The 25,340-nt window shown below is 36.2% G+C and overlaps 1 protein-coding gene across 11 annotated transcripts in view; it reads left to right on the forward strand.

Annotated features, from left to right (window-relative positions):
* The window catches only part of DCAF6 (DDB1 and CUL4 associated factor 6), a 138,564-nt gene that overhangs the window by 38,701 nt on the left and 74,523 nt on the right, over window positions 1-25,340 (forward strand). For all 11 annotated transcript variants that reach the window (XM_064370718.1, XM_064370721.1, XM_064370720.1 and 8 more), the window contains exons 4-7: window positions 757-942; window positions 16,190-16,303; window positions 19,913-20,048; window positions 21,868-22,082. In XM_064370718.1, coding sequence (XP_064226788.1) covers window positions 16,193-16,303; window positions 19,913-20,048; window positions 21,868-22,082 — 462 coding nt within the window. In that variant the 5' untranslated portion in view covers window positions 757-942; window positions 16,190-16,192. The remainder of the gene's footprint in view (window positions 1-756; window positions 943-16,189; window positions 16,304-19,912; window positions 20,049-21,867; window positions 22,083-25,340) is intronic.

The following is a 25,340-nucleotide window of genomic DNA, read 5'->3' on the forward strand; positions in this document are numbered from 1 at the left end:
GTTAAGTAAGAATTGATATCTCAGTATAATTTCAACTTGCATTTCCCTTATCAATGATCCAAGTTGAGTATATATATATTTTTTTACTATTTTAAAGGGTCATTTGTACATCTGCATGTGTACTGTCTGCTCGGGTGCCTTGCCCATTAAAAAAAAAAAATCAGGTCTTGTCCGTTGTTTTTTCTCTCAACTTTAAAACACTAGGAAAATTAGTCTTTTATCTGCAATAAATTATGTACATATTAAAATATTAATTTTAAACTTTATTTGTGTCACAGTAATTATGGTCTTTTAAATATTATTTGGATGTAGGGACTTCTGTGTCTTATCTGTACCATTTAATTACTTTGATTTTATGAAAATCGTTAAAATTCTATTTATTGTTATTTTGTCATGAAAAGGAATAACTTAATCATTTAGTGTGCAGTAAATTTCAAAAGTCAGTCAAAGTAGTTCTTATTTATTGAGATTTTATGAGTGAGTCACATAAACCAAATAAATGGAAATAGATATATTTTATTTTCATGACACTGTTCCTGTTGATGGTACTCCATCTTATTCACATCTCACAGGGAACAAAAAGAAAATATATGGGATTCTGATTTTTTAAAAATTATAATAGCTTGCAATCTAGTGATAATCTTTCACTGAGATGAGAATGTTAATGAGACTGTATTACTGACTATGATTATATTAAAAATGAATATTTCTAGGAAATAATAAGTTACCATTAACCACTTTCTCTCTGTGTTTTAGGTTTTGACAACAATTCGTTCAGGGCACCGAGCAAACATATTTAGTGCAAAGTTCTTACCTTGCACAAATGATAAACAGATTGTATCCTGCTCAGGAGATGGAGTAATATTTTATACCAACGTTGAGCAAGATGCAGAAACCAACAGACAATGCCAATTTACGTGCCATTATGGAACTACCTATGAGGTATGGTATTATTATGATTATATGATGTATATATAAGAGTGTATATTTTTTATTAAGTGTACATGCATGTGTGTACATATACAGATGTGTGTGTATGCACATTTTGTGTGTATAAGTTGTTGACAATATCTAGATGTCAGCAAAGAATTTGAGAAAATATATCTTGATAGGCTTGTGGGTAAAGAAAAGAAATAAGATGCACGTAATAGTACTGTAAGATGGGTTTGTAATTGCTTGAGCAACCATGCTCTAAGCAAACAGATGTTTACCTTTAAAGATGCTTCTGTTACTGTGCTGCATGACCCTGTACTAGGCTTTACCCTTTTAAACACTTAATCGCTGGCTTGTGTAAAGTCATTGCTAACATGCTTATCAAATTTTTGTATGGTAGAAGGGACTCGAGTACAATAGACAAAAGAATCAGATTCCTAAAGAATATTAATGAGTTTAAGACCTGAGCCGAATTAAATAAGGTGGAATAAATTTAAGACTCAATTATAGTGCTTTATTTGGTTTACCAAAAATGCTTACACAACTGAGTGCTCTTTTATTTTATTCATGAGACAAAGTCACACTGTGTCACTCACGCTGGAGTGCAGTGGGCATGGCCATGGTCCACTGCAGCCTCAACCTCCCAGGCTCAAGCACTCTTCCCACCTCAGCCTCCTGAGTAGCTGGGACTACAGGCATGGGCCGCCATGCCCAGCTAATTTAATTTTTCTTTTTTTTTGTGGAAACAGGGTTTCACTGTGTTGCCGGGGCTGGTCTCCAGCTCCTGAGCTCATACAGTCCTTCCGCTCTGGCCTCTCACGGTGCTAAGGTTACAGATGTGCGCCACTGGACCAGTCCACAGAGTACTCTTTGGAAATATTTGCATATTATTTCTTTGTACCAAATTATTGATCAAGGTTTCCCTTTTTTTGTGTTCAACTGGTATATTTTTGCCATCATTTCAATTCCAGTACTTTTATGTCCTCATGTTTTTGTGTGTACTTATATGAGTAATATATAACTAGATTTTGTTTTCTTGACCAGTTTCAGGGTTTTACTGGAGATCTGCGAATTTACATATTTTTTAAGAGTGGGGGTTTAAAAAATGCTTTACTTTTAATTTTTGTGAGTAGCAAATTTACATTGATTGTGAGTACTGATATATTTGGATTTATTTCTATCCCCTATTCTATGTTTTCTCTTTAAAACAAAAAAAAATTCCAATCTTTATTAACCCTCCTCTTGTTTGAAAGTCTCCCTTTTCAGGCCAGATGTGGTAGCTCACACCTGTAATCCTAGCACTTTGGGAGGCTGAGGCGGGCGGATCACTTGAGGCCAGGGATTCAAAACCAGCCTGGCCAACATGGTGAAACCCTGTCTCTACTAAAAGTACAAAAGTCAGCTGGGCATAGTGGCACACACCTGTAATCCCAGCTACTTGGGAGGCTGAGGCTCGAGAGTTGCTTGAACAACCCTGGAGGCAGAGGTTGCAGTGAGCCAAGGTTGCTCCACTGTACTGCAGCCTGGTGACAGAGTGAGACTCTTGTCTCAAAAATAAAAAATTAAAATAAAATCTACCTTTTGCATTACTTGAGTATTTTACTTTTTGTCCGTTGTGTTTTTGTTTCTTGCTTGTAAGATAGACATTCATATCTGTTATTCCGGAGGCTACTGCAGCTACTTTCATAAGAATATTTAACAAAGCCAAATATCAGCAAATATTTCTACCCTTCTCCTAAATAAAGGAACTTAAAACATACCTTGTTCAACTTTATATTGTATTGTTCAGGATTTAGTTATGTCCTATTTTTTCTCTTGAATTAGATATTATCATTGTTTCGTTGTTGGTGTTTGTGATTTACCTGCATATGTACTAATACCTTTGGCTTACCACTCCTTCCCATCACAGATTTTCCATGTGGCATCATTTTGTACCTAAGGTACACCGTTTAGCAGTGTTTTTCTTTTTGTTTTTGAGAGAGAGTTTTGCTCCTGTTGCCCAGGCTGAAGTGCAAAGGTGCAGTCTTGGCTCACTGCAACTTCTGCCTCCTGGGTTCAAGCAATTCTCCTGTCTTAGCCTCCCAAGTAGCTGGGATTACAGGTATGTGCTGCCATGCCTGGGTAATTATATATATATATTTTTTGTAGAGATGGGGTTTCTTCATGTTAGTCAGGCTGGTCTTGAACCCCTGACCTCAGTTGATCTGCCCTCCTCGGCCTCCCAAAGTGCTGGAATTACAGGCGTGAGCCACCACTCCCAGCCCGCATTTTTTTCTTTAAATGAGTTTGTTGATAGAAAACAATTTCAGTTTCCTTTTCTTTCCTTCATTCATTCTTTGTGAAAAATGTCTTTTTTTTTTTTCAATGCCAGTTCTTCAAAGATAGTTTTGCTGGGTACAGACTTTATTTGATAGTATTTCAGATGATATTCCATTGTATTCTGACTTCATTGTTGAAGTTACAAAGTTAGTTATCAGTCTAATTGTGGTTCTTCTATAGGTCACCTGTTTCTTTTCCTTTAATACTTTTAATTTTGTTTTTCTTTCCTGGATTTTTTTTCTTATTTTATATCACAATACTATATCTCGATGTGGATTGGTTTTATTTTTATACTTGGGATTTATTGATGTTCTTGATGTGAGCAATTGGCATCTTGAAAAATGTAGGAAATTTTAGTCAGTAGGTCTTTGGTTTACTACTTCATTATTCTCTCAATTTTTTTGTAGTTGGGGGAAATTCTGATTAGCCATATCAGACCTGCTTATTAGACCTTACTCCATCCACTATTTAAAAATTTTAAAATTGAAAACAAAACATATAGGAAGAGTACATAAATCCTAGGTATATGGCTTAGTGAATTATCACAAATCAAGTCTATTCATAAAACTACCACCTAGCACATTAAATATCTCAAAAGCTCCCTTTATTCTGAGTTCTAACACTCTGGATTTTTCTATTTTTCTAATATCCTTGTTTTTCTGTTTTTGAATGTTATATAAATGGAAACATACTTTGTGGCTTTTTGTGTCTTTGCTGTTGTTTTTGTATATGGCTTCTTTTGCTGAGCAAAATCTTATCTCATTTGTGAAATTCATCCATGTTGTGTGCAACTATAATTTGCCCATTTTTATTACTGTATAGTGTTCCATTATATGAATATACTATAATTGATTTATCTCTTATATGCTGATGGAAGTTTGGAGAGCATTCTTTTACATATCTTTCAGTACACAAATGCATACATTTGTTTGAATGTATACTTAGTGGTAAAATTGCTGGGTCATAGAGTATGTATTTGGTTATTATAGAGATAATGCCAAATAGCTTTCCCAAGTGTAGTGATGACTTACATTCCCTCCAGCAGCATCTAAGAGGTCCTCTTGCTTCTCATTTTTGCCATTAGTATTTGAATCTCTACTTTGGTGGATGTATAGTATCATCTTAGTTGGTTCCATTTGCCTTTCTGTGCTGAGATTGCTGAGATTGAGCATCTCTTCAAGTTTTTTGGTTATTTGGATGTACTCTTGTGAAATATGTAATCAAATCTCTTGTCTATTTTTTTCTTTTGGGTTCTTTGTCTTTGTTGTCGCTATTGATTTATAGGGTTTTTTTTTTTTTTAAATATATATATCTTCTGCATGTGAGCTTATCTTCCTATTCTGTGGTTGTATTTTCACTCTCCAAATGGTGGGGGGTTTTTGTTTGTTTTGAGAGTTGGGTCTTAATTACTCATCCAGGGTGGAGGGCAGTGGCATTATTATAGCTCCCTGCTGCCTCAGACTCCTGGGTTCAAGGGATCCTCTTGCCTCTCAAGTAGCTGGGACTACAGGCATGCACTACTGCACCTGGGTAATTTTTTTTTTTTTTTTTTTTGTAGAGATGGGGCCTTGCCATCTTGCCCAGGCTTGTCTAGGACTCCTGGGCTCAAGCAATCCTCCTGCCTTGGCCTCTTAAGTGCTGGGATTTCAGCCTAAAATGGTCTCTTTTGATGAAGAAAAGTATTTAATGTTATCTAATATATTGGTCTGTTCCTTTATGATTAGTACCATTTGCATCCTGATTAAGAAATCTTTTCCTGTCCTAATGTTATGAAGATATTCTTCTACTTTCTTTTATAAATTTCATTATTTTGTCTTTAGTGTTTAGATCTGTAATCCATCTGGATTTGACTTTTGTTATAGTATGACTTACTTGAGTCAACTTTTTTTTTCAACCCCATATGAAATTTTTTGTGTTAACCTTTATTTATTTATTTATTTGAGACAGAGTCTTGCTCTGTCACCCAGGCTGGAGTGCGATGGTGAGGTCTTGGCTCACTGCAACCTCCACCTCCTGGGTTAAAGTGATTCTCCTGCCTCAGCCTCCCCAGTAGCTGGGATTACAGGCACCTGCCACCATGCCCAGCTAATTTTTGTATTTTTAGTAGAGATGGGGTTTTATCATGTTGGCCAGGCTGGTCTTGAACTCCTGACCTCATGATTCACCTATCTTGGCCTCTCAAAGTGTAGGGATTACAGGTGTAAGCTACCGTGCCTGGCCAAAATAATTTATTTTTTAGAAGACTAAATCAAAATCCAAAGCAGCACACAAACAAAAGACAGGCCATTTTAACATGATAGACCCATTTACCCAAGATATTTTTTGCCAAATACATATCCACACTTTAATCAGTATAGAATTTTTTTTTTTCAAAACTGATACTCTGCATCTATCAACAGCCCCCCTTTCTTCCTTATCCTAGTCCCTGGCAGCCATCATTCTACTTTCTGTTTCTAAGAATTTGACTATTTTAGGCCAGGTTAGGTGGCTCACAGCAATAATCCCAGCACTTTGGGAGGCTGAGGTGGGCAGATCATGAGGTCAGGAGTTTGAGACTAGCCTGGCCAACATAGTGAAACCCATCTTTACTAAAAATACAAAAAATTAGCTGGGCATGGTGGCAGGCACCTGTAATCCCAGCTACTCAGGAAGTTGAGGCAGGAGAGTTGCTTGAACCCAGGAGGCAGAGGTTACAGAGAGCCGAGATCATGCTATTGCACTCCAGCCCAGGTGACAGTGCAAGACTCTGTCCCAAAAATAAAAAAAAAAAAAGAATTTGACTATTTTAGATACCTCATATGATTGTAATCATGCAGTATTTGATTTTGATGATTGACTTACTTCACTTAGCATGATCATATTGTAGCATGTGTCCAAATTTATTTCCTTTTTAAGGTAGAAGAATATTCCATTGTATGTATATACCACATTTTCTTTATTCATTTATCTAGGCTCAGTGCAGTGGTTCATGCCTGTGATCTCAGCACTTTGGGAGGCCAAGGTGGGCAGATCACTTGAGGTTAGAAGTTCAGGACCAGCCTGGACAATATGATGAAACCGCCACTCTATTAAAACTACAAAAATTAGCCAGATGTAGTGGCAGATGCCTGTAATTACACCTGGAGGCTGAGGCAGGAGAACCACTTGAACCCGAGAGGTGGAGGATGCAGTAAGCCAAGATCATGCCACTGCACTCCAGCCTGGGTGACAGCGCGAGACTCTGTCTCAAAATAAATAAATAGGTCAGGTGCGGTGGCTCACGCCTTTACTCCCAACACTTTGGGAGGCCAAGGTAGGTGGATTCCTAGGTCAAGAGATCGAGACCATCCTGGCCAACATGGTGAAACCCTGTCTGTACTAAAAATGCAAAAATAAGCTGGGTATAGTGGCGTGTACCTGTAATCCCAGCTACTCAGGAGGCTGAGGCAGAATAGCTTGAACCTGGGAGTTGGAGGTTGCAGTGAGCTGAGATTATGCACTGTACTGCAGCCTGGCGACAGAGCAAGACTCTGTCGAATAAATAAATAAATAAATAATAAATCTAGTGATGGTTATTTAGATTGCTTCTACTCCTTAGCTATTGTGAATAATGCTGCAATGAACATGGGTGTGCAAATATCTCTTAGAGATCCTGTTTCCAGTTGTTTTGTATCTATACCCAGAAGTAGAGATTGCTGGATCATGTGGTAATTACATTTTTAAGTTTTTGAGGACCCTCCATACTATGTTCCACAGCAGCTCTACTGTTTTACATGCCTGCTAGCTATGTGTAAGGGAACCAGTTTCTCCCTTTCGTTGCCAACACTCTTTTTTTTAGTGGATATTCCATTGGGCTTGAAGTTTTATCTTACTGTGGTTGTGATTGCATTTCCCCAAAGATTAATGAAGTTGAGCTTCTTTTCATATGCTTCTTGGCCATATGTGTATCTTTCGAGAAATCTTTGCCTATTTTTTTTTTTTAATCTGAGTTGGAGCCTCGCTCTGTTGCTGAGGCTGGAGTGCAGTGGCTCGACCTTGGCTCAACCATACCCAGCTAATTTTTGTATTTTTAGTAGAGATGGGGTTTCGCCATCTTGGCCAGGTCTTGAACTCCTGACTTCAGGTGATCCACTCACCTCGGCCTTCCCAAAGTGCTAGGATTACAGGCGTGAGCCACTGTGCCCGGCCCTTTGCCTATTTTTTAACTGCATTGTTTTTTGTTGTTAATACAGGATTTCATTATATATTCTGAATATTAACTTTTTGTCAGATACATGGTTCACAAATATTGTCACCCATTTCATAGATTGCCTTTTTAACATGTTAAGTGAGATGTAGTTCCATTTGTCTGTTACTGCTTTGATAACTGTGATTTTGTCATTATATCTAAGAAATCATTGTGAAATCCAACGTCATGAAGCTTTTCCCCCATGTTTCCTTCCTTCCCTCCTTTCTTCCTTTCCTTTCCTTTCTCCTTCTCTCTTTCTTTCTTTCTCTCTCTCTCTTTCTCTTTCTCTCTTTCTTTCTCTTGAGACAGAGTCTTGTCCTGTTGCCCAGGCTGGAGTGCAGTGGCACAATCTCAGCTCACTGCAACCTCTGCCTCCCAGGTTCAAGCGATTCTCCTGTCTCAACCTCATGAGTAGCTGGGATTACAGGCACATGCCAGCACGCCCGGGTAATTTTTTGTGTGTTTTAGTAGAGATGGGGTTTCACTGTGTTGCCCAGGCTGGTCTCGAACTCCTGAGCTCAGGCAATCTGCCCGACTCAGCCCCCCAAAGTGTAGGGATTACAGGCGTGAGCCACCGCTCCGAGCCTCCCCTGTGTTTTCTTTTAGGCATTTTGTACTTTCAGATCTTATGTTTAGATCTTTAATCCATTTTGAATTAATTTTTGCATATGTAAGGTAAGGGCCCAACTTCATTCTTTTGAATGTAGATAACGAGTTTTTCCAATAGCTTTTTTCTTACTTTATGCACTCATTTTTTCCCTCAAATTCTATTTTAGATTCAAGGGGCACATGCACAGGTTCATTTCCTAGGTATATTGAGTGATACTGAGGTTTGGGGTACAAATGATCTCATTACCCAGGTACTGAGCATAATACCCGGTAGTTAGTTTTTCACCCCTTCCTTTCCTTCCTGCCTCTCCACTTTACTAATTCACAGTTTCTGTTGTTGCCATTTTATGTCCACAAGTACCCAACGTGTAGTTCCTACTTATAAGTGAGAATATGTTATATTTGGTTTTCTGTTCCTGTGTTAATTTTGCTTAGGATAGTGCTTAGGATAATGGCCTCCAGCTACATCTTTGTTGCTGCAAAGGACATGATTTCATTGTTTATTTTTGTGGCTGCATAGTGTTCCATATATATGTACCACATTTGCTTCATTCAGTCCACCATTGGTGGGCACATAGGTTGATTCCATGTCTTTGTTATTGTGAATAGTGCTGTGATGAACATGCAAGTGCGTGTGTCTTTTTTGCAGAACAATTTTTTTTTTTTAATTTTACTTTAGGTTCTGGGGTACATGTGCAGGTCATGCAGGGTTGTTGGCATAGGTGCATACGTAATCAAGTGGTTTGCTGCCTCTTTTCCCCCTTTGACTATATCCGGCATTTCTCCCCATTTTATCCCTCCCCACCTTCCCCACTCCCTGCTGTCCCTCCCCTAGCGCCCCACCAACTGCCCCCAGTGTGTGGTGCTCCTCTGCCTGAGTCCACGTGTTCTCATTGTTCAACACCCACCTATGAGTGAGAACATGTGGTGTTTGGTTTTCTGTTCTTGTGTCAGTTTGCTGAGAATGATGGTTTCCAGATTCATCCAAGTCCCTACAAAGGATATGAACTCATCGTTTTTTATGGCTGCGTAGTATTCCATGGTGTATATATGCCATATTTTCTTTGTCCAGTCTATCATTGATGGGCATTTGGGTCGGTTCCAGGTCTTTACTATTGTAAACAGTGCCACAATGAACATACGTGTGCATGTGTCTTTATAATAGAACAATTTATAATCCTTTGGGTATATACCCAGTAATGGGATTGCTGGGTCAAATGGAATTTCTATTTCTAGATCCTTGAGGAATCGCCACACTGTCTTCCACAATGGTTGAACTAATTTACACTCCCAACTGTGTAAGAGTGTTCCTACTTCTCCACATCCTCTCCAGCATCTATTGTCTCCAGATTTTTTAATGATTGACATTCTAAATGGTGTGAGATGGTATCTCAATGTGGTTTTGATTTGCATTTCTCTAATGACCAGTGATGAGCATTTTTTCGTATGTTTGTTGGCCTCATATATGTCTTCTTTTGAAAAGTGTCTGTTCATATCCTTCACCCACTTTTGAATGGGAATTGTTTTTTTCTTGTATGTCTGTTTTAGTTATTTGTAGATTCTGGATATTAGCCCTTTGTCAGATGGGTAGACTGCAAAAATTTTTTCCCATTCTGTTGGTTGCTGGTTGGCTCTAATGATGGTTTCTTTTGCTGTACAGAAGCTCTGAATTTTAATTAGATCCCACTTATCTATTTTGGCTTTTGTTGCCATTGCTTTTGGTGTTTTAGTTATGAAGTCCTTGCCTATGCCTATGCTCTGGATGTTTTTGCCTATATTAGAACAATTTGTTTTCTTTTGGATGTATACTCAGGATTGGGATTACTGGGTTGAATGGTTATTCTAAGTTCTTTGAGAAATCTCCAAATTGCTTTCCATAGTGGCTAAACTAATTTACATTTTCACTAAATGTATGTAAGCATTCCTCTTTCTCTGTAGCCTTACCAGCAACTTTTGTTTTTTGACTTTTTGATAATATGCCATTCTAAGTCTCATGAGATGTTATCACATTGTGGTTTTGATTGGCATTTCTCTGATGATTAGTTGATGTGGCACATTTTTTTTGTGTTTGTTGGCTGCTTGTATGTCTCTGGAGAAGTGTCTGTTCATGTCTTTTGCCTATTTTTTTAAGGGGGTTATTTGGTTTTTGCTTGTTTAATTTTGTAAGTTCTTTGTAGATTCTGGATATTAGACATTTGTTGGGTGCATAGTTTGCAAATATTTTCTTTCATTCTTTAGGTTGTCTGTTTACTTTGTTCAAGTTTTTTTTGCTGTGCAGAGCTTTTTAGTTTAATTAGGTCCACTTGTCTATTTTTATTTTTGTTGCAATGGCTTTTGAGGACTTAGTCATAATTTCTTTCTCAACACCAACGTCCAGAATGGTGTTTCCTCTGTTTTCTTTTAGGATTCTTATAGTTTGAGGTCTTACATTTAAATCTGGAATCCATCTTGAGTTAATTTTTATATATAGTGAAATGTAGGAGTCCAGTTTTGTTCTTCTACATATGGCTGGCCAGTGATCCCAGCACTGTTTATTTAATAGGGAGTCCTTTCCCCGTTGCTTATTTTTGTTGTCAAAGATCAGGTGGCTATAGGTGTGTGGCTTTATTTCTGGGTTCTCTATTCTGCTTCATTGGTCTGTGTGTCTGTTTTTGTACCAGTACCGTGCTGTTTTGGTTACTGTAGCCTTAAAGTATGGTTTGAAGTCAAGTAATGTGATACCTCTGTCTTTGTTCTTTTTTTTTTTTTTTTTTTTTCCAGAGTTCTTTTGGTTATGTCTTTGTTCTTTTTGCTTAAGATTGCTTTGGCTATTTGGGCCTTTTTTTTGGTTCCATGTGAATTTTAGAATACTTTTTTCTAATTCTGTGAAAAATGATGTTGGTAGTTTGATAGGAATAGCATTGAATCTGTAGGTTGTGTTGGGCTGAATGGTCATTTTAATGATATTGATTCTTCCAATCCATGAGCATGGAATAAATGGAAAAACATTGTTGCTCTTTGTTGTTTTCATTGCTGTTTGTTTAGTGATTTTAATGACTAGACTAATTCTGTTAAATCTGTATTCTTTTTCAGGTGTAGGCACTGAAGTCTGTGTTTGGTTAGCTTAGTCATCAGCTAAGGATTAGACAGATTTCTTTTTGTTATTATTATTATTTTTGAGATGAAGTCTCACTCTGTTGCCCAGGCTGGAGTACAGTGGTGTGATCTTGGCTCACTGCAACCTATTGCCTCCCGGGGTTCAAGTGATTCCCATGCCTCAGCCTTCTGTGTAGCTGGGATTACAGGTGCACACCACCACACTGGGCTAATTTTTGTATTTTTAATAGAGACGGGTTTCACCATGTTGGTTAGGCTGGTCTTGAACTCCTGACCTCGTGATCTGCCTGCCTCTGCCTCTCAAAGTGCTGAGATTACAGGCGGTGCGCCACCACACCCAGCCAACAGAGATTTATTTAAATGCCTTAAACCAGTAAGTCTGCCAGTTTTGTTAAAGGGCTCTGTGTGTTTGGGTTGCCTTCGAGTACCCTTGAAATTTGCAACTCTGCCTTAGCTTTCACTTCATGCTTGTTCAGAGCCTCAAGGTCAGCCTGAGATGTTAGAGTAGGGCCTCCTTGGAACCTTCTTGGGCATATGCACATCCTTATACATGTGCATAATTTCTAGATTCCCAAAACTATTTTGTTGCTTTTCAAATTGTGCTTCTGCTATTAATGTCTAATTGTCATTTTTACTTTTAATTTTTTCTGGTTGGCTTCTTGTTTGCCTTACCTAGTATTACTGCCTCAAGCAATTGTGATATTAAATCATTGCTGCTGATTATTTTTGATAATAAAATAGTCATCAAAATTATTTGATCATGATTTTGGGTTGAATATGGTCAAATTCCTGTAAGTCCTTAAAAGGCAGCTTTTCCAGGGAACTTAAGGAAAGATTAAATTGTGATAGTTCTTTGAGGGCATTTAGGGGAGTTCCAGACTCGTTTTGTGACTTTCGGTGGCTACAAAGTTACAGCTTTTTACAACTACCGTAGTCACAAGGCTGTTGGTTTTCAAAGCTGCTGTTGACTTAGTGGCTCAAAGCTCACTGTTCTTCCTGAGATTCATTTATTTGTCTTTAACAAATGTTCCTTGGATTGTTTTAATCCCTTGGTCAATTTTCAGAGTTCTAAAATAGTTGATTCTGAAATTTTTGTAATGTTCTCAGTGCTTTTATGAAGCAGCATGTTTTCAGAGGTTCTATTCAGCCGTTGCAGAAGTGCTTCTTCTATAACATTCTTATGCTTTTTCCCTCCTTCTTGAATAAGGTTAAATTGTGAGGAAAGGTTCCTAAATGATGAAGATTTCTGAACATATCATTATAAAAGTTAAGGCATTAATTATAAGAAATTGATACGTGTTTTAATAATTTAATTTTATGAAAGCAGTGTGAGTGCAGCTCATAGTTGTTCATTTGATTAACAAATTCAGTTATTCTAGTTTTTAAAAGTAAATATCCTTGCAAATATATGTTCCAGTAATTTCATTTACAGACAGTAGTATACAAAGCAAAAGTGACCATTTTACTTAAGTCATCAAAGCTGAGTCAATAAATTACATAAATATTTCTTACTGACAAAATAGTTTCATAAGTAAATTGTTTAATACTGCTGACTTGATTAGATGGAAATACTAATTACATTTTCACAAATATGAAATGCGTAAAAATTTTTGTTTTCCTTGAAATGTGTACTTATTTAGGTTGAATATACTTTATATATATTTTTTGCAGGATATACATCTTGTTATTTTGTATTCATTGCAAAATTGGTTTAATTGAAGCAGAGGACATTAATATATTGAAGTTTGGTACATTGTATGTATTAGTCTGTTTTCATGCTGCTAATAAAGACATACCTGAGACTGGGCAGTTTACAAAAGAAAGAAGTTTGGCCGGGCATGGTGACTCACACCTGTAATCCCGGCACTTTGGGATGCTGAGGTGGGTGGATCACGAGGTCAGGAGATACAGACCATCCTGGCTAACACGGTGAAACCCCGTCTCTACTAAAAATACAAAAAATTAGCCGAGCATGGTGGCACACGCCCTGTAGTTCCAGCTATTCTGGAGGCTGAGGAAGGAGAATCGCTTGAACCTGGGAGGCAGAGATTGCAACGAGCCGAGATTATGCGCCCCTGTACTCCAGCCTGGGTGACAGAGGGAGACAACGTCTCAAAAAAAATAGAAAGAGGTTTATTGGACTTACAGTTCTACGCCTGGAAGGCCTCACAATCATGGCAAAAGGTGAAAGACATGTCTCACATGACAGCAGACGAGAAGAGAGCTTGTGCAGGGGAAAACTCCCATTTTAAAAACCATCAGATCGTCTGGGTGTGGTGGCTCCCGCCTGTAATTTCAGCCCTTTGGGAGGCCAAGGCGGGCAGATCACGAGGTCAGGAGTTCAAGACTAGCCTGAGCAACGTGGTGAAACCCTGTCTCTACTAAAAATACAAAAAAATTAGCTGGGCATTTTGGCTTGTGCCTGTAAACCCAGCTACTCAAGTGGCTGAGATAGGAGAATCGCTTGAACCTGCAAGACGGAGATTGTGGTGAGCCGAGATGGCACCACTGTGCTCCAGCCTGGTGACAGAGCAAGACTCTGTCTCAAAAAAACAACAAAAAAAATCAGATCTTGTGAGACTTATTCACCATCACGAGAACAGCATGGGAAAGACCTGCCCCTGTGATTCAGTTACCACCCACCGGGTCCCTCCCAAAACACGTGGCAATTCAAGATAAGATTTGGGTGGGGACACAGCCAAACCATGTCATATATATATTATATATATGTATATATAATATTGTGTGTGTGTGTGTGTGTGGTTTAAAGTAACATATTTATTATCTGACTGTTCTGGAAGTCAGAAGTCTGAAATAAGATATACTGGGCTAGAATCAAAGTGTTGGCAGGTCTGTATTCCTTCTGGTCTTGCCATTTCCAGCTTCAAGAGGCTACTTGCATTCCTTGGAGCAAGTCCCCTTCCTCCATCTTCAAACACAGCAACATAGCATCTTCAGATCTCTTTCTTTTTCTCTTTGACTTCTTTCATCATTTTGTCTCCTTCTCTGACTCTCACTCTCCTACCTTGTTTTGCTCAGTAAGACCCTTGTAATTGTATTGGACCTGTGTGGATAATTTAGGATAATCTCCTTATGTCACAATCCTTAATTCATCACATCTACAAAATCCCTTTTGCAATCTAAGGTAAAGTATTGGTAGGTTCTAACAAGTAGGATGTGGATATCTTACATCTTTGGGCTACCATTATTCTGGTTACCACGTTAATAGTAAACCTTTTAAGACAAAGATTTTCCAAGTAAATTTTTGAAAAGTATAAAACACCTACCGAAAAGTGCTGGCATCATATATGTGTGCAACTTGGTTAATTTTCACAAAATAAAATATACATGTACTCAGCATCTAGAACAAGAAACAGTCCCCAATAGGTCCTTTTCTTCCCCCTCAAAGGGTTTACCGCTTTCTAGTCTCTTAAGAGCACAGGTTAGTTTTGGCTTTTTAAAAATTTTTTGAAAATGAGAATCATATTATGTGTTTTGTGTCTTGAGTTTTTTTCACACAGAAGGTTTGTGAGATTCATTTATGTTTCTGGGAATAGTAATGATTTGTTCATTATTAGTGATGATTTAGTACTTTAGGAATAGATAACAGTTTAATCCCAGTTTATTGTTGGATATTTGGGTTGTTTCAAGTATTTGGCTAATATAAATAGTGCTGCTATGAACATTCTAGTGCATGTTTTTACGTGCCCCATGAAGGCATTTATTTTTAGTGGAATTGCTGGGTTACAGGAGAGGTATATGATCAGCTTTAGTAGATACTGATACATAGTTTTCCATTGTGATTGTACCTGTTTATACTCCCATCAGCAATGTGTGATTGTTCTGTTACTCCACATCCTCATCAACACTTGATATTATCAGTCTCTTTCATTTTGGTCATTCTGGTTGGTATAGCTGTATATCTTTGTGGTGGTAATTTATATTTCCTTGATGACTGAGTTGGAATACCTTTCATATATACAGTGTTTCAAACATAGGAACTTTGGGTACAGAAAACCATGTATGGCAGAGGCACCAGGAACTGGTTTCACAGAAGACAGTTTTTCCGTGGACCTGGAGTGGGAATGGTTTTGGGTTTGAAACTGTTCTACCTCAGATCACTAGGCATTAGCTTCTCATAAGGAGTGCACCACCTAGATCCCTTACAGAAACAGTTCACAATAGGGTCCACGCTCCTATGAGAATCTCATGCCATCGCTGATTGTACAGGAGGTGGAGCTTGTGTGGAAATGCGGAAATGCTCGCTCACCTGCTGGTCGCTACTTGCTTTGCTGCCCGGTTCCTAACAGGCCATGGTCTGATACTGGTCTTTGGGACATAGAAGAGAGGAACTTGTTGAGGTGGGATTTATAGAGACCCTCAACTTACAATATTGTCATTGCCAAATTAGAAGCAGTTAAAGGCATATCTAAAATATTGTACTTCTTTAAAAAAGGTTTTAATTGTAGTAAAATACATATAAAGTTTGACATTTAAACTATTGTTCTGAGAGTACTTTTCATTGACATTAAGTATATTCATATTGTGTAACCATTACCACAATTAAAATTTTTTTGAGAGGTGAGTTATCCACTTAAATCATTTCAGCAACCCACAGTTTTCTTAAACATTACCAGAGAAGAAAATTTGCTTACATATTTGTAGTACAGTTATAAATTCACATGGAGAAAACACAAAAACTAAGCTTTGAATAGTTTGAACAAGCTACCTAGGGGAGAATTATTCTTCCCTAACTGTTAGAAGTTTCTAATTTTAAATAACTTTTTATCTGAAGTTAAGTTAATGCTAATCTTCAAAGTAATGAATCATATTAATTCAACAGTTACTTCTTATGTATTTCTATCTGTATTGTACCATTCTGAATCATAGTGTGGGTAAGTCATGAATAATTAAAATGCATGGTTTTTGTAATCTTAATCATTTTATGAAATAGTAGGACTGTTTTTCAGAGCCATCTGTTTAAATATTCAGTATGATTATCTGCAGTTTTCTTTTCATCTTCAGATTATGACTGTACCCAATGACCCTTACACTTTTCTCTCTTGTGGTGAAGATGGAACTGTTAGGTGGTTTGATACACGCATCAAAACTAGCTGCACAAAAGAAGATTGTAAAGATGTAAGAATTAAATTTTTATACAAATAATGCAGAAAAAGTTAAGGTTATAATTAAAATTGGACAGTAAGTTATGTGGATGGTAAGATTATGGGTGAATTTTTAAATTTTTGTTTTGCTAAAATATTCAATAGGCATATATATTTTATCATCACAAGTTGAAAAATGTAAAATGTTAATATTGAAGTCAGGGAACTTATATTTTAATTGTACGTTTAAAATATATTTATGAAAATGTGCATAATTGTTCAGTATATACATTCTAATATTATAAAAACCTGAAGAATTTATCTCAGTATATCTCATTTACTCATGGAAACAACTTTGACTTACCAAAAAGCAGTTATAAAGGCCTGTGGTAGTTTATTGTCTTTTTTATCCTGTCTTTTAAACCAGTAATTATATGTTACGTTTTTTTAAAAGAAATTATAAGATACCAGCCAGCTGCAGTGGCTCACACCTCTAATCCCAGCACTTTGGGATGCTGAGGCAGGTAGATGACAAGGTCAAGAGATTGAGACCATTCTGGCCAACATGGTGAAACCCCGTCTCAACAAAAAAGAATAAAATTAGCTGGCCATGGTGGCGTGCGCCTGTAGTCCCAGCTACTCGGGAGGCTGAGGCTGTAGAATCTGAGGCTGGAGAATTGCTTGAACCTGGGAGGCGGAGGTTGCAGTGAGCTAAGATAGTGCCATTGCACTCTAGCCTGGCAACAGAGCAAGACTCCATCTCAATAATAATAATAATAAAATAACATGCTATCAACATGTTTGTTCAAATTTAGCTCACTACTCTAAAGATAATATCTCTAATATCAGCTTTTTATGCTTTAATAGTATTAAATTAATTAATTTTTTTGAGACAAGGTCTCACTCTATCATCTCAGGCTGGAGTGCAGTGGTGCAGTCCTAGCCCACTGCAGCCTCAATCTTCTGGGCTCAAGTAATCTTCCTGCTTTAGCCTCCCAAGTAGCTGGGACTATGGGTGTGTGCCACTATGCCCAGGTAATTTTTTTTTTTTTTTAATTTGTAGTAGAGATGAGGTCTTGCCATATTGCCCAGGGTGGTGGTCTCAAACTCCTGGGCTCAAATGATCCTCCCGACTCGGCCTCCCAAAGTGCTAGGATTACAGGCGTGAGCCACCGTGCTTGGCCTTTAATACTATTTTAAACTGATAAAAGCCCTAAGAAATCATTCAGTCTTTTGACCCCAGACAAGTAATTCCAAGTGTTTTTTCCTGACATACATTATTTAGAGTACAGTAGCTTTTTCTTGGATCATTTTGAAGTAGTAAATAGAATAAGAGAATACTATTTAAAATATATTTTTACTGAAAGTTACCAAAAAAAAAAAAACAGAATTACTGGTAATCAGGTTAAGTACCTGCTAACTAAACCAGTTACCATGGTTAACGTGCTCTATGGTAAAAAGGTTATTTTATAAATTTGAAACAGAGAAGTAAAAGAAAACAAAAAGTAGAAATTAAAAAACTTTTAGGCCAAGTGCAGTGGCTCACACCTGTAATCCCAGCACTTTGAGAGGCCAAGCTGGGCGGATCACAAGGTCAGGAGTTTAAGACTAGCCTGGTCAACGTAGTGAAACCCCATCTCTACTAAAAATACAAAAAGTTAGCCAGGCGTGGTGGCAGGCGCCTATAATCCCGGCTACTTGGGAGGCTGAGGCAGGATAATTGCTTGATTCTGAGAGGCGGAGGTTGCAGTGAGCCGAGAGGTTGCAGTGAGCCGAGATCACGCCACTGCACTCCAGCCTGGGTGACAGTGCAAGGCTCCATCTCAGACAAAACAAAACTTTTAAACATACAGTTTAATTCCTTTTTTTTTTTTTTTTTTTGGTATGTATTTATATATATACATATATATGCAAATAGGGAAGCATTGAACTAAACTCAGAAGTAAGTTTAAATATTAGGTTATTAGGGGTATTTGTTATACCTGTTCTTAGAGTAAGTTGTGGGTACTATAAAGTGTTATTGCAACCTCCGTTAAACTATTTTAGTATTCAGTGTAGTAAGATTTGGTTGTGCTTTTCTAAACAAAAACCCGATGAAAATAAGAAAACAAGTCTAATAAGAAGTAAAAGTACTCTTTCCTTAATACAACTTTTCCTTTATGTATAAAAGTGGATAGAGGCATAAAGAAAAACTGGTAACTAGAATAATTCTGAATTACTAAAAACTTAGAATTATGAAAGGCATTTGGTTAATAAATTCTGTGTAATGAGAGTAATGTTCTAAGATTAGTAATTAAATAAAGTATTAGGTTGAATTGACTTAAAAACATTACCGGGAAGAATGAAGAGTGAGAGTCATTAGAGAAAACAGTATGGAATCAATGGAGTGCTTTAAGGATATATATTTGGGGTACTAGCGCTTACATTTTCTAATTCTTCTACAGAGCTAAGTAATAACATTATAGTAAGACCTGTCTTTTGCAGGGTTTGTATTTATGTGTGTACTTTATTTTTGAGCTGGTTAAGGAGAAAGGTTTTTTAAGTAAAGTATAAAATATAAACAGTTAATTTTTTGTTAAAGTTTAATAGCAGTGATTACAATTAAACTATTATGAATAAGCCTGAGCAACATAGTGAGACCTTATTTGTACAAAACTTTTTAAAAAAATTAGCCTGGTGTGGTGGCGTGTACCTGTAGTCCAGCCACTTGGGAGGCTGAAACAGGAGGATCACTTGACCTCGAGAGTTTGAGGTTACAGTGAGCTGTGATCACACCACTGTAAGCATGAGCAACAGACAAGACATGTCTCAAAAAGAATAAAAAAATGAATACTATATAAATAATCAATAGTTATCATAGATAGTATGATAGATTTGTTATAGGTAGATTATAACCCCATCTTTACTGTCAAGTGTACCAATAATAGCAGGCATTTCTAATGGTACTAATAACTTAGTGATATATAGGTAATTATGAATTTTTTACATTTCTAAAGATGTTTTTTATGAGTATGAGAATATTTAACAGGCATTTCTGAGAAATTCAAATTGTATTATAACATTATATGAAATGTAGCTAGTTTTGAAAAAGAGTTAATTGTGATTACATAAATATGAGTTTCTTGAATTATTACCAACTTTTTGTAGCTGGTGCTGATCTAGCATAATTACTCAATGTTTTCAGTCTTATATTTGAAAGTAATTTTTTTTCCTTGTTAGAATGTATTTTTTGAATACTGATCATTTTAAAATTTGTATTTTAATTAAGTTTACTATTTCCATATATTTTTTCTTATTTTGATTGGTTTATAAGGAAAGTATGCAGTATTGTAGTAGAAATAATCAATTTTGGATTTGTGTGGCAGACTATAAAGAAAAAGAGTATCTTCCTTAGAAATATTGATTGAGTATATTTATTTTGATTTCAACATAGGCTGAATATAGTAGAAATAATTTCTAGCAGAAATCTGAAAAAAAAGTTAAAAGAAAGCCATGTTGTTTTTCTGGTCATTGTCATTCTTGACTGAATTAGGAGTTCTGAGAATGGTAATTTTCTTCTAATTACTAATGAGAAAATGTTTTAAATATAATTTCATCTTTGCTGTATAACTCTGTGTAATTGGTATTATGTTATCTTTTGTAGGATATTTTAATTAACTGTCGACGTGCTGCCACATCTGTAGCTATTTGCCCACCAATACCATATTACCTTGCTGTTGGTTGTTCTGATAGCTCAGTACGAATATATGATCGGCGAATGCTGGGCACAAGAGCTACAGGTAAGAAGATAATGTTAGAGAAAATACAGGACTATCAGTACAAAGAGTAAATCTTTATGACATTTTCAATTTTAAAATTTTAGTTTGTTACAAAATTTCAGAGAACAGTATTTGTTTAATATGAATTATTATAAAAAATAACATTTCACCATGTTTAGGACTCTTTGGGATGATACTTTTGCAGTTTAACTTTATAACTTTAAAAAGTTGTAACATTTGATATATTAGTTTGGTAGGACTGCCATAACAAATGACCACAAACTGGGTATCTTAAAGGAACAGAAATTTATTCTCTTACATTTTTGGAGGCTTACTATCTGAAATCAGGATGTCTTATGATTGATTTCCACTGGAATCTCTGTTCCATGCCTGTCTCCTAGCTTGTGGTTGCTGCCAATCCTTGGCATCTCCTTAGTATAGATGAATCACTCTAATCTCTGCCTCTGTCCTTACATGGCATTCTCCCCATGTGTATCTGCATTCATATTTTCCTCTTAGGGCACTAGTCATATTGGATTTGGACCCGCCCCTAATCTAGTTAGGGTGAGGTGGGCCCTAATCCGGTATGACCTCATTGTAACTAATTTCATCTGTAAAGGTCACATTCTGAGGTTCTGTGTAGACATGAATTTTGAGGGGACGTTAATTTTGCGAGGACTCTGCTATTTTTCAATCAAGACAATAATGGTAAACATGGTAGAGAGAAAATTTAGAATGGTGACTTGGGTATGTATTAGGTGTAACATATATGTATTCCTGCTTACCTGAAAATGCTGTTAATAATGCTGCAGGACTGAATTTGAATCTAATATAAACCAGTGCTCTTTCCCTTTACTCAATGTAGGATCAAAGTACTTCCAGAATAACCAATTGGAAGTCAACTTCCATTCACATTTTCTCAGTAAAGGAAGGCCAAGATTATACACACACACATCAAATGCACATTCATATATTCACATATTTCATATTGTTAAAAATAAAGGTGGACTTGGGCAGAAACCAGCAATGTCAGTGAAGATGGACATAGATTATTGAGATGGGAATACCAGATGAGATCTTTCTTTTTTGAACTGTGACAGCTTTTATTTGTATTGCTACATTAAGTCACATATCTAATAATTGAGGAGTCCAGACTATTTGGATATGTACATTTAGGGGAAACAGTAGTAATATAATATGAAATCATTGGCTTAATTATTATTTCTCAACAGATGGACACATTTGACATTTTGAGCACAATATTGTGCAAGGTTAATAGTGGGATTCTTAGAATTTAGCATTTCTGGGCCCCCAGGGCACAAAGTGCCAGATGTACTCCTCCGTGTCATATTGCATTGAAGACTACCAGAGTTAGTTAAAATTGGAGTAGTGTTTTTACTCTGTCCTATGTAAGAGAGAAATTTCATGGCAATCAGAAATTTTTTATAAGAGTAGACATTGTATCATCTGAAGGATATTATAATACTAGTTTCTGTAGTATGCTAATAAGTATCAGCTTTTTGTAAAAATTTATTATCTTAATTTACGGGAGATGACTTTTGGAAGATGACTTCGTGTGACTATATTTATAAATCATAGTTTACTTGATTAACTCATTTGAACAAAGCATATGTAATCTGGAATTCTAGACAATCATGAATTTTTTTTGTAGAGATGTTATCTTTATACCATATTTTTTGTTTTGTTACAAAATCTTACTACAGAGAAAGAACATGATGGCTTTTATTTATGTTGCTACATTAAGTCACATATATAATAATTCAGACTAAGAGTTTTAAAAAATGTTTTTCTTTAAAACAACTTCTTGTTTCTTATTTAGGGAATTATGCAGGTCGAGGGACTACTGGAATGGTTGCCCGTTTTATTCCTTCCCATCTTAATAATAAGTCCTGCAGAGTGACATCTCTGTGTTACAGTGAAGATGGTCAAGAGATTCTCGTTAGTTACTCTTCAGATTACATATATCTTTTTGACCCGAAAGATGATACAGCACGAGAACTTAAAACTCCTTCTGCAGAAGAGAGAAGGGAAGAGGTAGGTTTACTCAAAACCATGTCCTTTATTCAATTCAGAAAATAATTCAGTGACTCCTAGGGCCTAAAGACCAAAAAAAAAAAATTAGCGTTAATTTTCAAGGCACTTACAGTTTAGAAAACAAAAAACATTAGACATACTTGAAAGAATAGAAGCTAGTAAATTATCAGTTATAACTAATTATAATTAGTAGTTGCTAATAATTACTAATTATAGTTAGTAGTTACTAATAATTACAAAAATAATATTTTTTGTAATTTGTATTATAATTAGTAATAACTAATAATAATTTATTAGCCTCTATCCTTAATAATGTATTAGTAATAATTTACTAATTTATTATTGGTATTCTAAATACTGTTTCTAAAGCCTTATCCCTAATGGTGAATTATTAGATAATAAGATTTAGTTGTGCTTTTCTAAACAAAAACCCTGTGAAACTAAGAAAACAGTCTGATAAGAAGTGAAAGTACTCTTTCCTTAATACAACTTTTCTTATCCCTAATAGTGAATTCTTAGGGATAAGGCTTTAGAAAAAAGCACTGTGAATTATTTTAAAAGAGAATATACTTGATAGCAAGATGTTTATCTTAATTTTATAGATGCACAGCAGCAGGAAGAAAGATCAACAGTTCTAACACTTGCAGAAAAGCAATTAAAATAATAGAAAATATGATGATAAACATCCAAGAGACTAAATGTTTATGTCCATGGATCAATAGAATTTTTACTTATTATCATTTACTCTTCGTATATAGACAGCAATCCCCTTCTCTCCCAGCTGTGCCTCTTTCACAGTTATGTGCTAGTGATACATAACATTATCCCTAGGTATATTTTACAAAATAAATTTAAGTGGGGAAAAAGGTAAGTTAAAGTAGTTGTATATATTGAAAAGTAGGTGAATGAATTGAATTACTTTCACAAAATGACTATCAGATAATGAATTTTTTTTTTTATGTTTTTTATTTTATATTTTATTTATTTACTTTTTTTTTTTGAGACAGAGTTTCGCTCTTGTTACCCAGGCTGGAGTGCAATGGCGCGATCTTGGCTCACCGCAACCTCCGCCTCCTGGGTTCAGGCATTTCTCCTGCCTCAGCCTCCCGAGTAGCTGGGATTACAGGCACGCGCCACCATGCCCAGCTAATTTTTTGTATTTTTAGTAGAGACGGGTTTCACCATGTTGACCAGGATGGTCTCGATCTCTTGACCTCGTGATCCACCTGCCTCGGCCTCCCAAAGTGCTGGGATTACAGGCGTGAGCCACCGCGCCCGGCCTATGAATTTATTATTTATAAAAGGGGAAAAGTAGAAATAATGTATCCTTGACAGTACACTGCTGTGGAAAAATGTTTAACCTGTTAAGCTTCCTTCCTTAATATGTTTTTCACTTTGACTTTTTTATATTATAAGGTCCTATATTTATTCATTCTGCACCTTGGCTTGTAAATGTCTTCTGAAATTAACCATTGATTTTTATTTTCAGTGACCTTTTTGTATTGGCTCAGTGCCTATTAATGAGTACATTTTAAAGGTTACTAATGAATAACAGTGATTTTGGAATTCCCATGAGATACTAAACTCAATTCATTCCTCATAATTTCAGGTGTAGAAGGCTATAAAATTAGAAAAAAATCAAGATTACTTTATAAATATACTTTGAGATTTTATCATAGCAGTGTGTTTATTTGAATTAGGAAATTGATGAAGAAGGGTATGTTGGCTAATATGATTTTTGAGTTTACTGCTCTGGTTGAAAACATGAAATCTGCTCTGTCATTTTGTTACTGCTATGTAAATTTCCCCTTGAGATATATGGGTAAATAAAGTTACAGTCAAACTGCGATTGTTACATAACGAAAAAGTTGGAAGTCCATAGACATTTTAAGTAGGCCAGCTAGTTTTGATACCATGGAATACTTAGCCAAAAGATATTTATATAATCAGAGTTAATGAGGCTGAGTCATGAACATTTGTTTTTTTCTTTTCTTTCTTTCTTTTTTTTTTTTATTCTGGGAGCCTTTTCCTTGGTCTTGTTTGTTGCGTTAACTAAATTAAGAAAAATAATGCTGAAAGTGGATTTAAATTATGCTTATTGGCCGGACACAGTGGCTCATGCCTGTAACCCCAGCAGTTTGGGAGGCCAAGGTGGGTGGATCACTTGAGGTCAGGAGTTTGAGACCAGCCTGGCCAACATGGTGAAACCCCATCTCTACTAAAAATACAAAAATTAGCAGGGTGTGGTGGCGGGCGCCTGTAATCCCAGCTACTCGGGAGGTTGAGGCAGTAGAATCGCTTGAACCCAGGAGAAGAAGGTTGCAGTGAGCCGAGATCCCGCCATTGCACTCCAGCCTGGGTGACAAAAGCAAAACTCCATTTCAAAAATTAAAAAAATTATGCTCATTATAACAAACCAAGCAATTCAGAGGTATACATAGAAGAAATTTATAGTCTGTCTCATTTGTAATTCTAATATGTTTTCTTTTGGTGTTTTATACCAAAAATGTTGATGATAGTGTTCAGACAAACTCAACGCACCAAATATTTATTGGTTGCCTACTACACACCAAGTCCTCTGCTAAACTTTGGAAAATCAAGGATGACCAGACAAAGAAATAACCTCTTGCCCAAGGAATTCACGGCTTAGTGGAAGTGAAGATATAAATAAATAAATAAATGTGTAAAACTTAATATGGAATTATGTATATAAGGATTATGTTCTGTGTAAGTAGAACAAAGTAGGGAATAATTGATCTTGATTTGGAACACTTAGAAAGCCTGAGAAGGTTTTAAAGCATGAATAAAAGTTTATTGTATGATTTTTGTCTTAAATCATACAATTAAATTGTTTCCATAATATTTTTGTATTTTCTCAATTTTTTGAGACCTTTCTATTTCCTTACCACCTCTAATAATTTCTCTTTTATTTTTTCCCCTTCTTTCTTTAGTTCATTCTTTTGTCTTACTCAACATTTTTGTACTTCCTGTTTTCCCTTATTTTTATATCCTTCTTTTTTTCTATCATCTTTTCTTATTTTTGACAGTTTATCACTTGCCCCACTCCATTATTGGGCTTCTTTGTTGAATTCATTCTCTCATTTTCTTCTGGTCCCCATAGCTTGTACCTAAAAATATATTCCAGGTCTGACTACTACTTCACCCTAGCTACATTACCACCCACATCCAAGCTATCAGCATCTCTGGCATGACCTGTCCCTCTTTATACTTTATTTGGGTGGTTTTCTAACCAGTCTT

This window comes from Aotus nancymaae, unplaced genomic scaffold (assembly GCF_030222135.1).
Source record: "Aotus nancymaae isolate 86718 unplaced genomic scaffold, 86718_ANA_hifiasm-v0.15.2.pri h1tg000108l, whole genome shotgun sequence".
Taxonomy (NCBI): Eukaryota; Metazoa; Chordata; class Mammalia; order Primates; family Aotidae; genus Aotus; species Aotus nancymaae.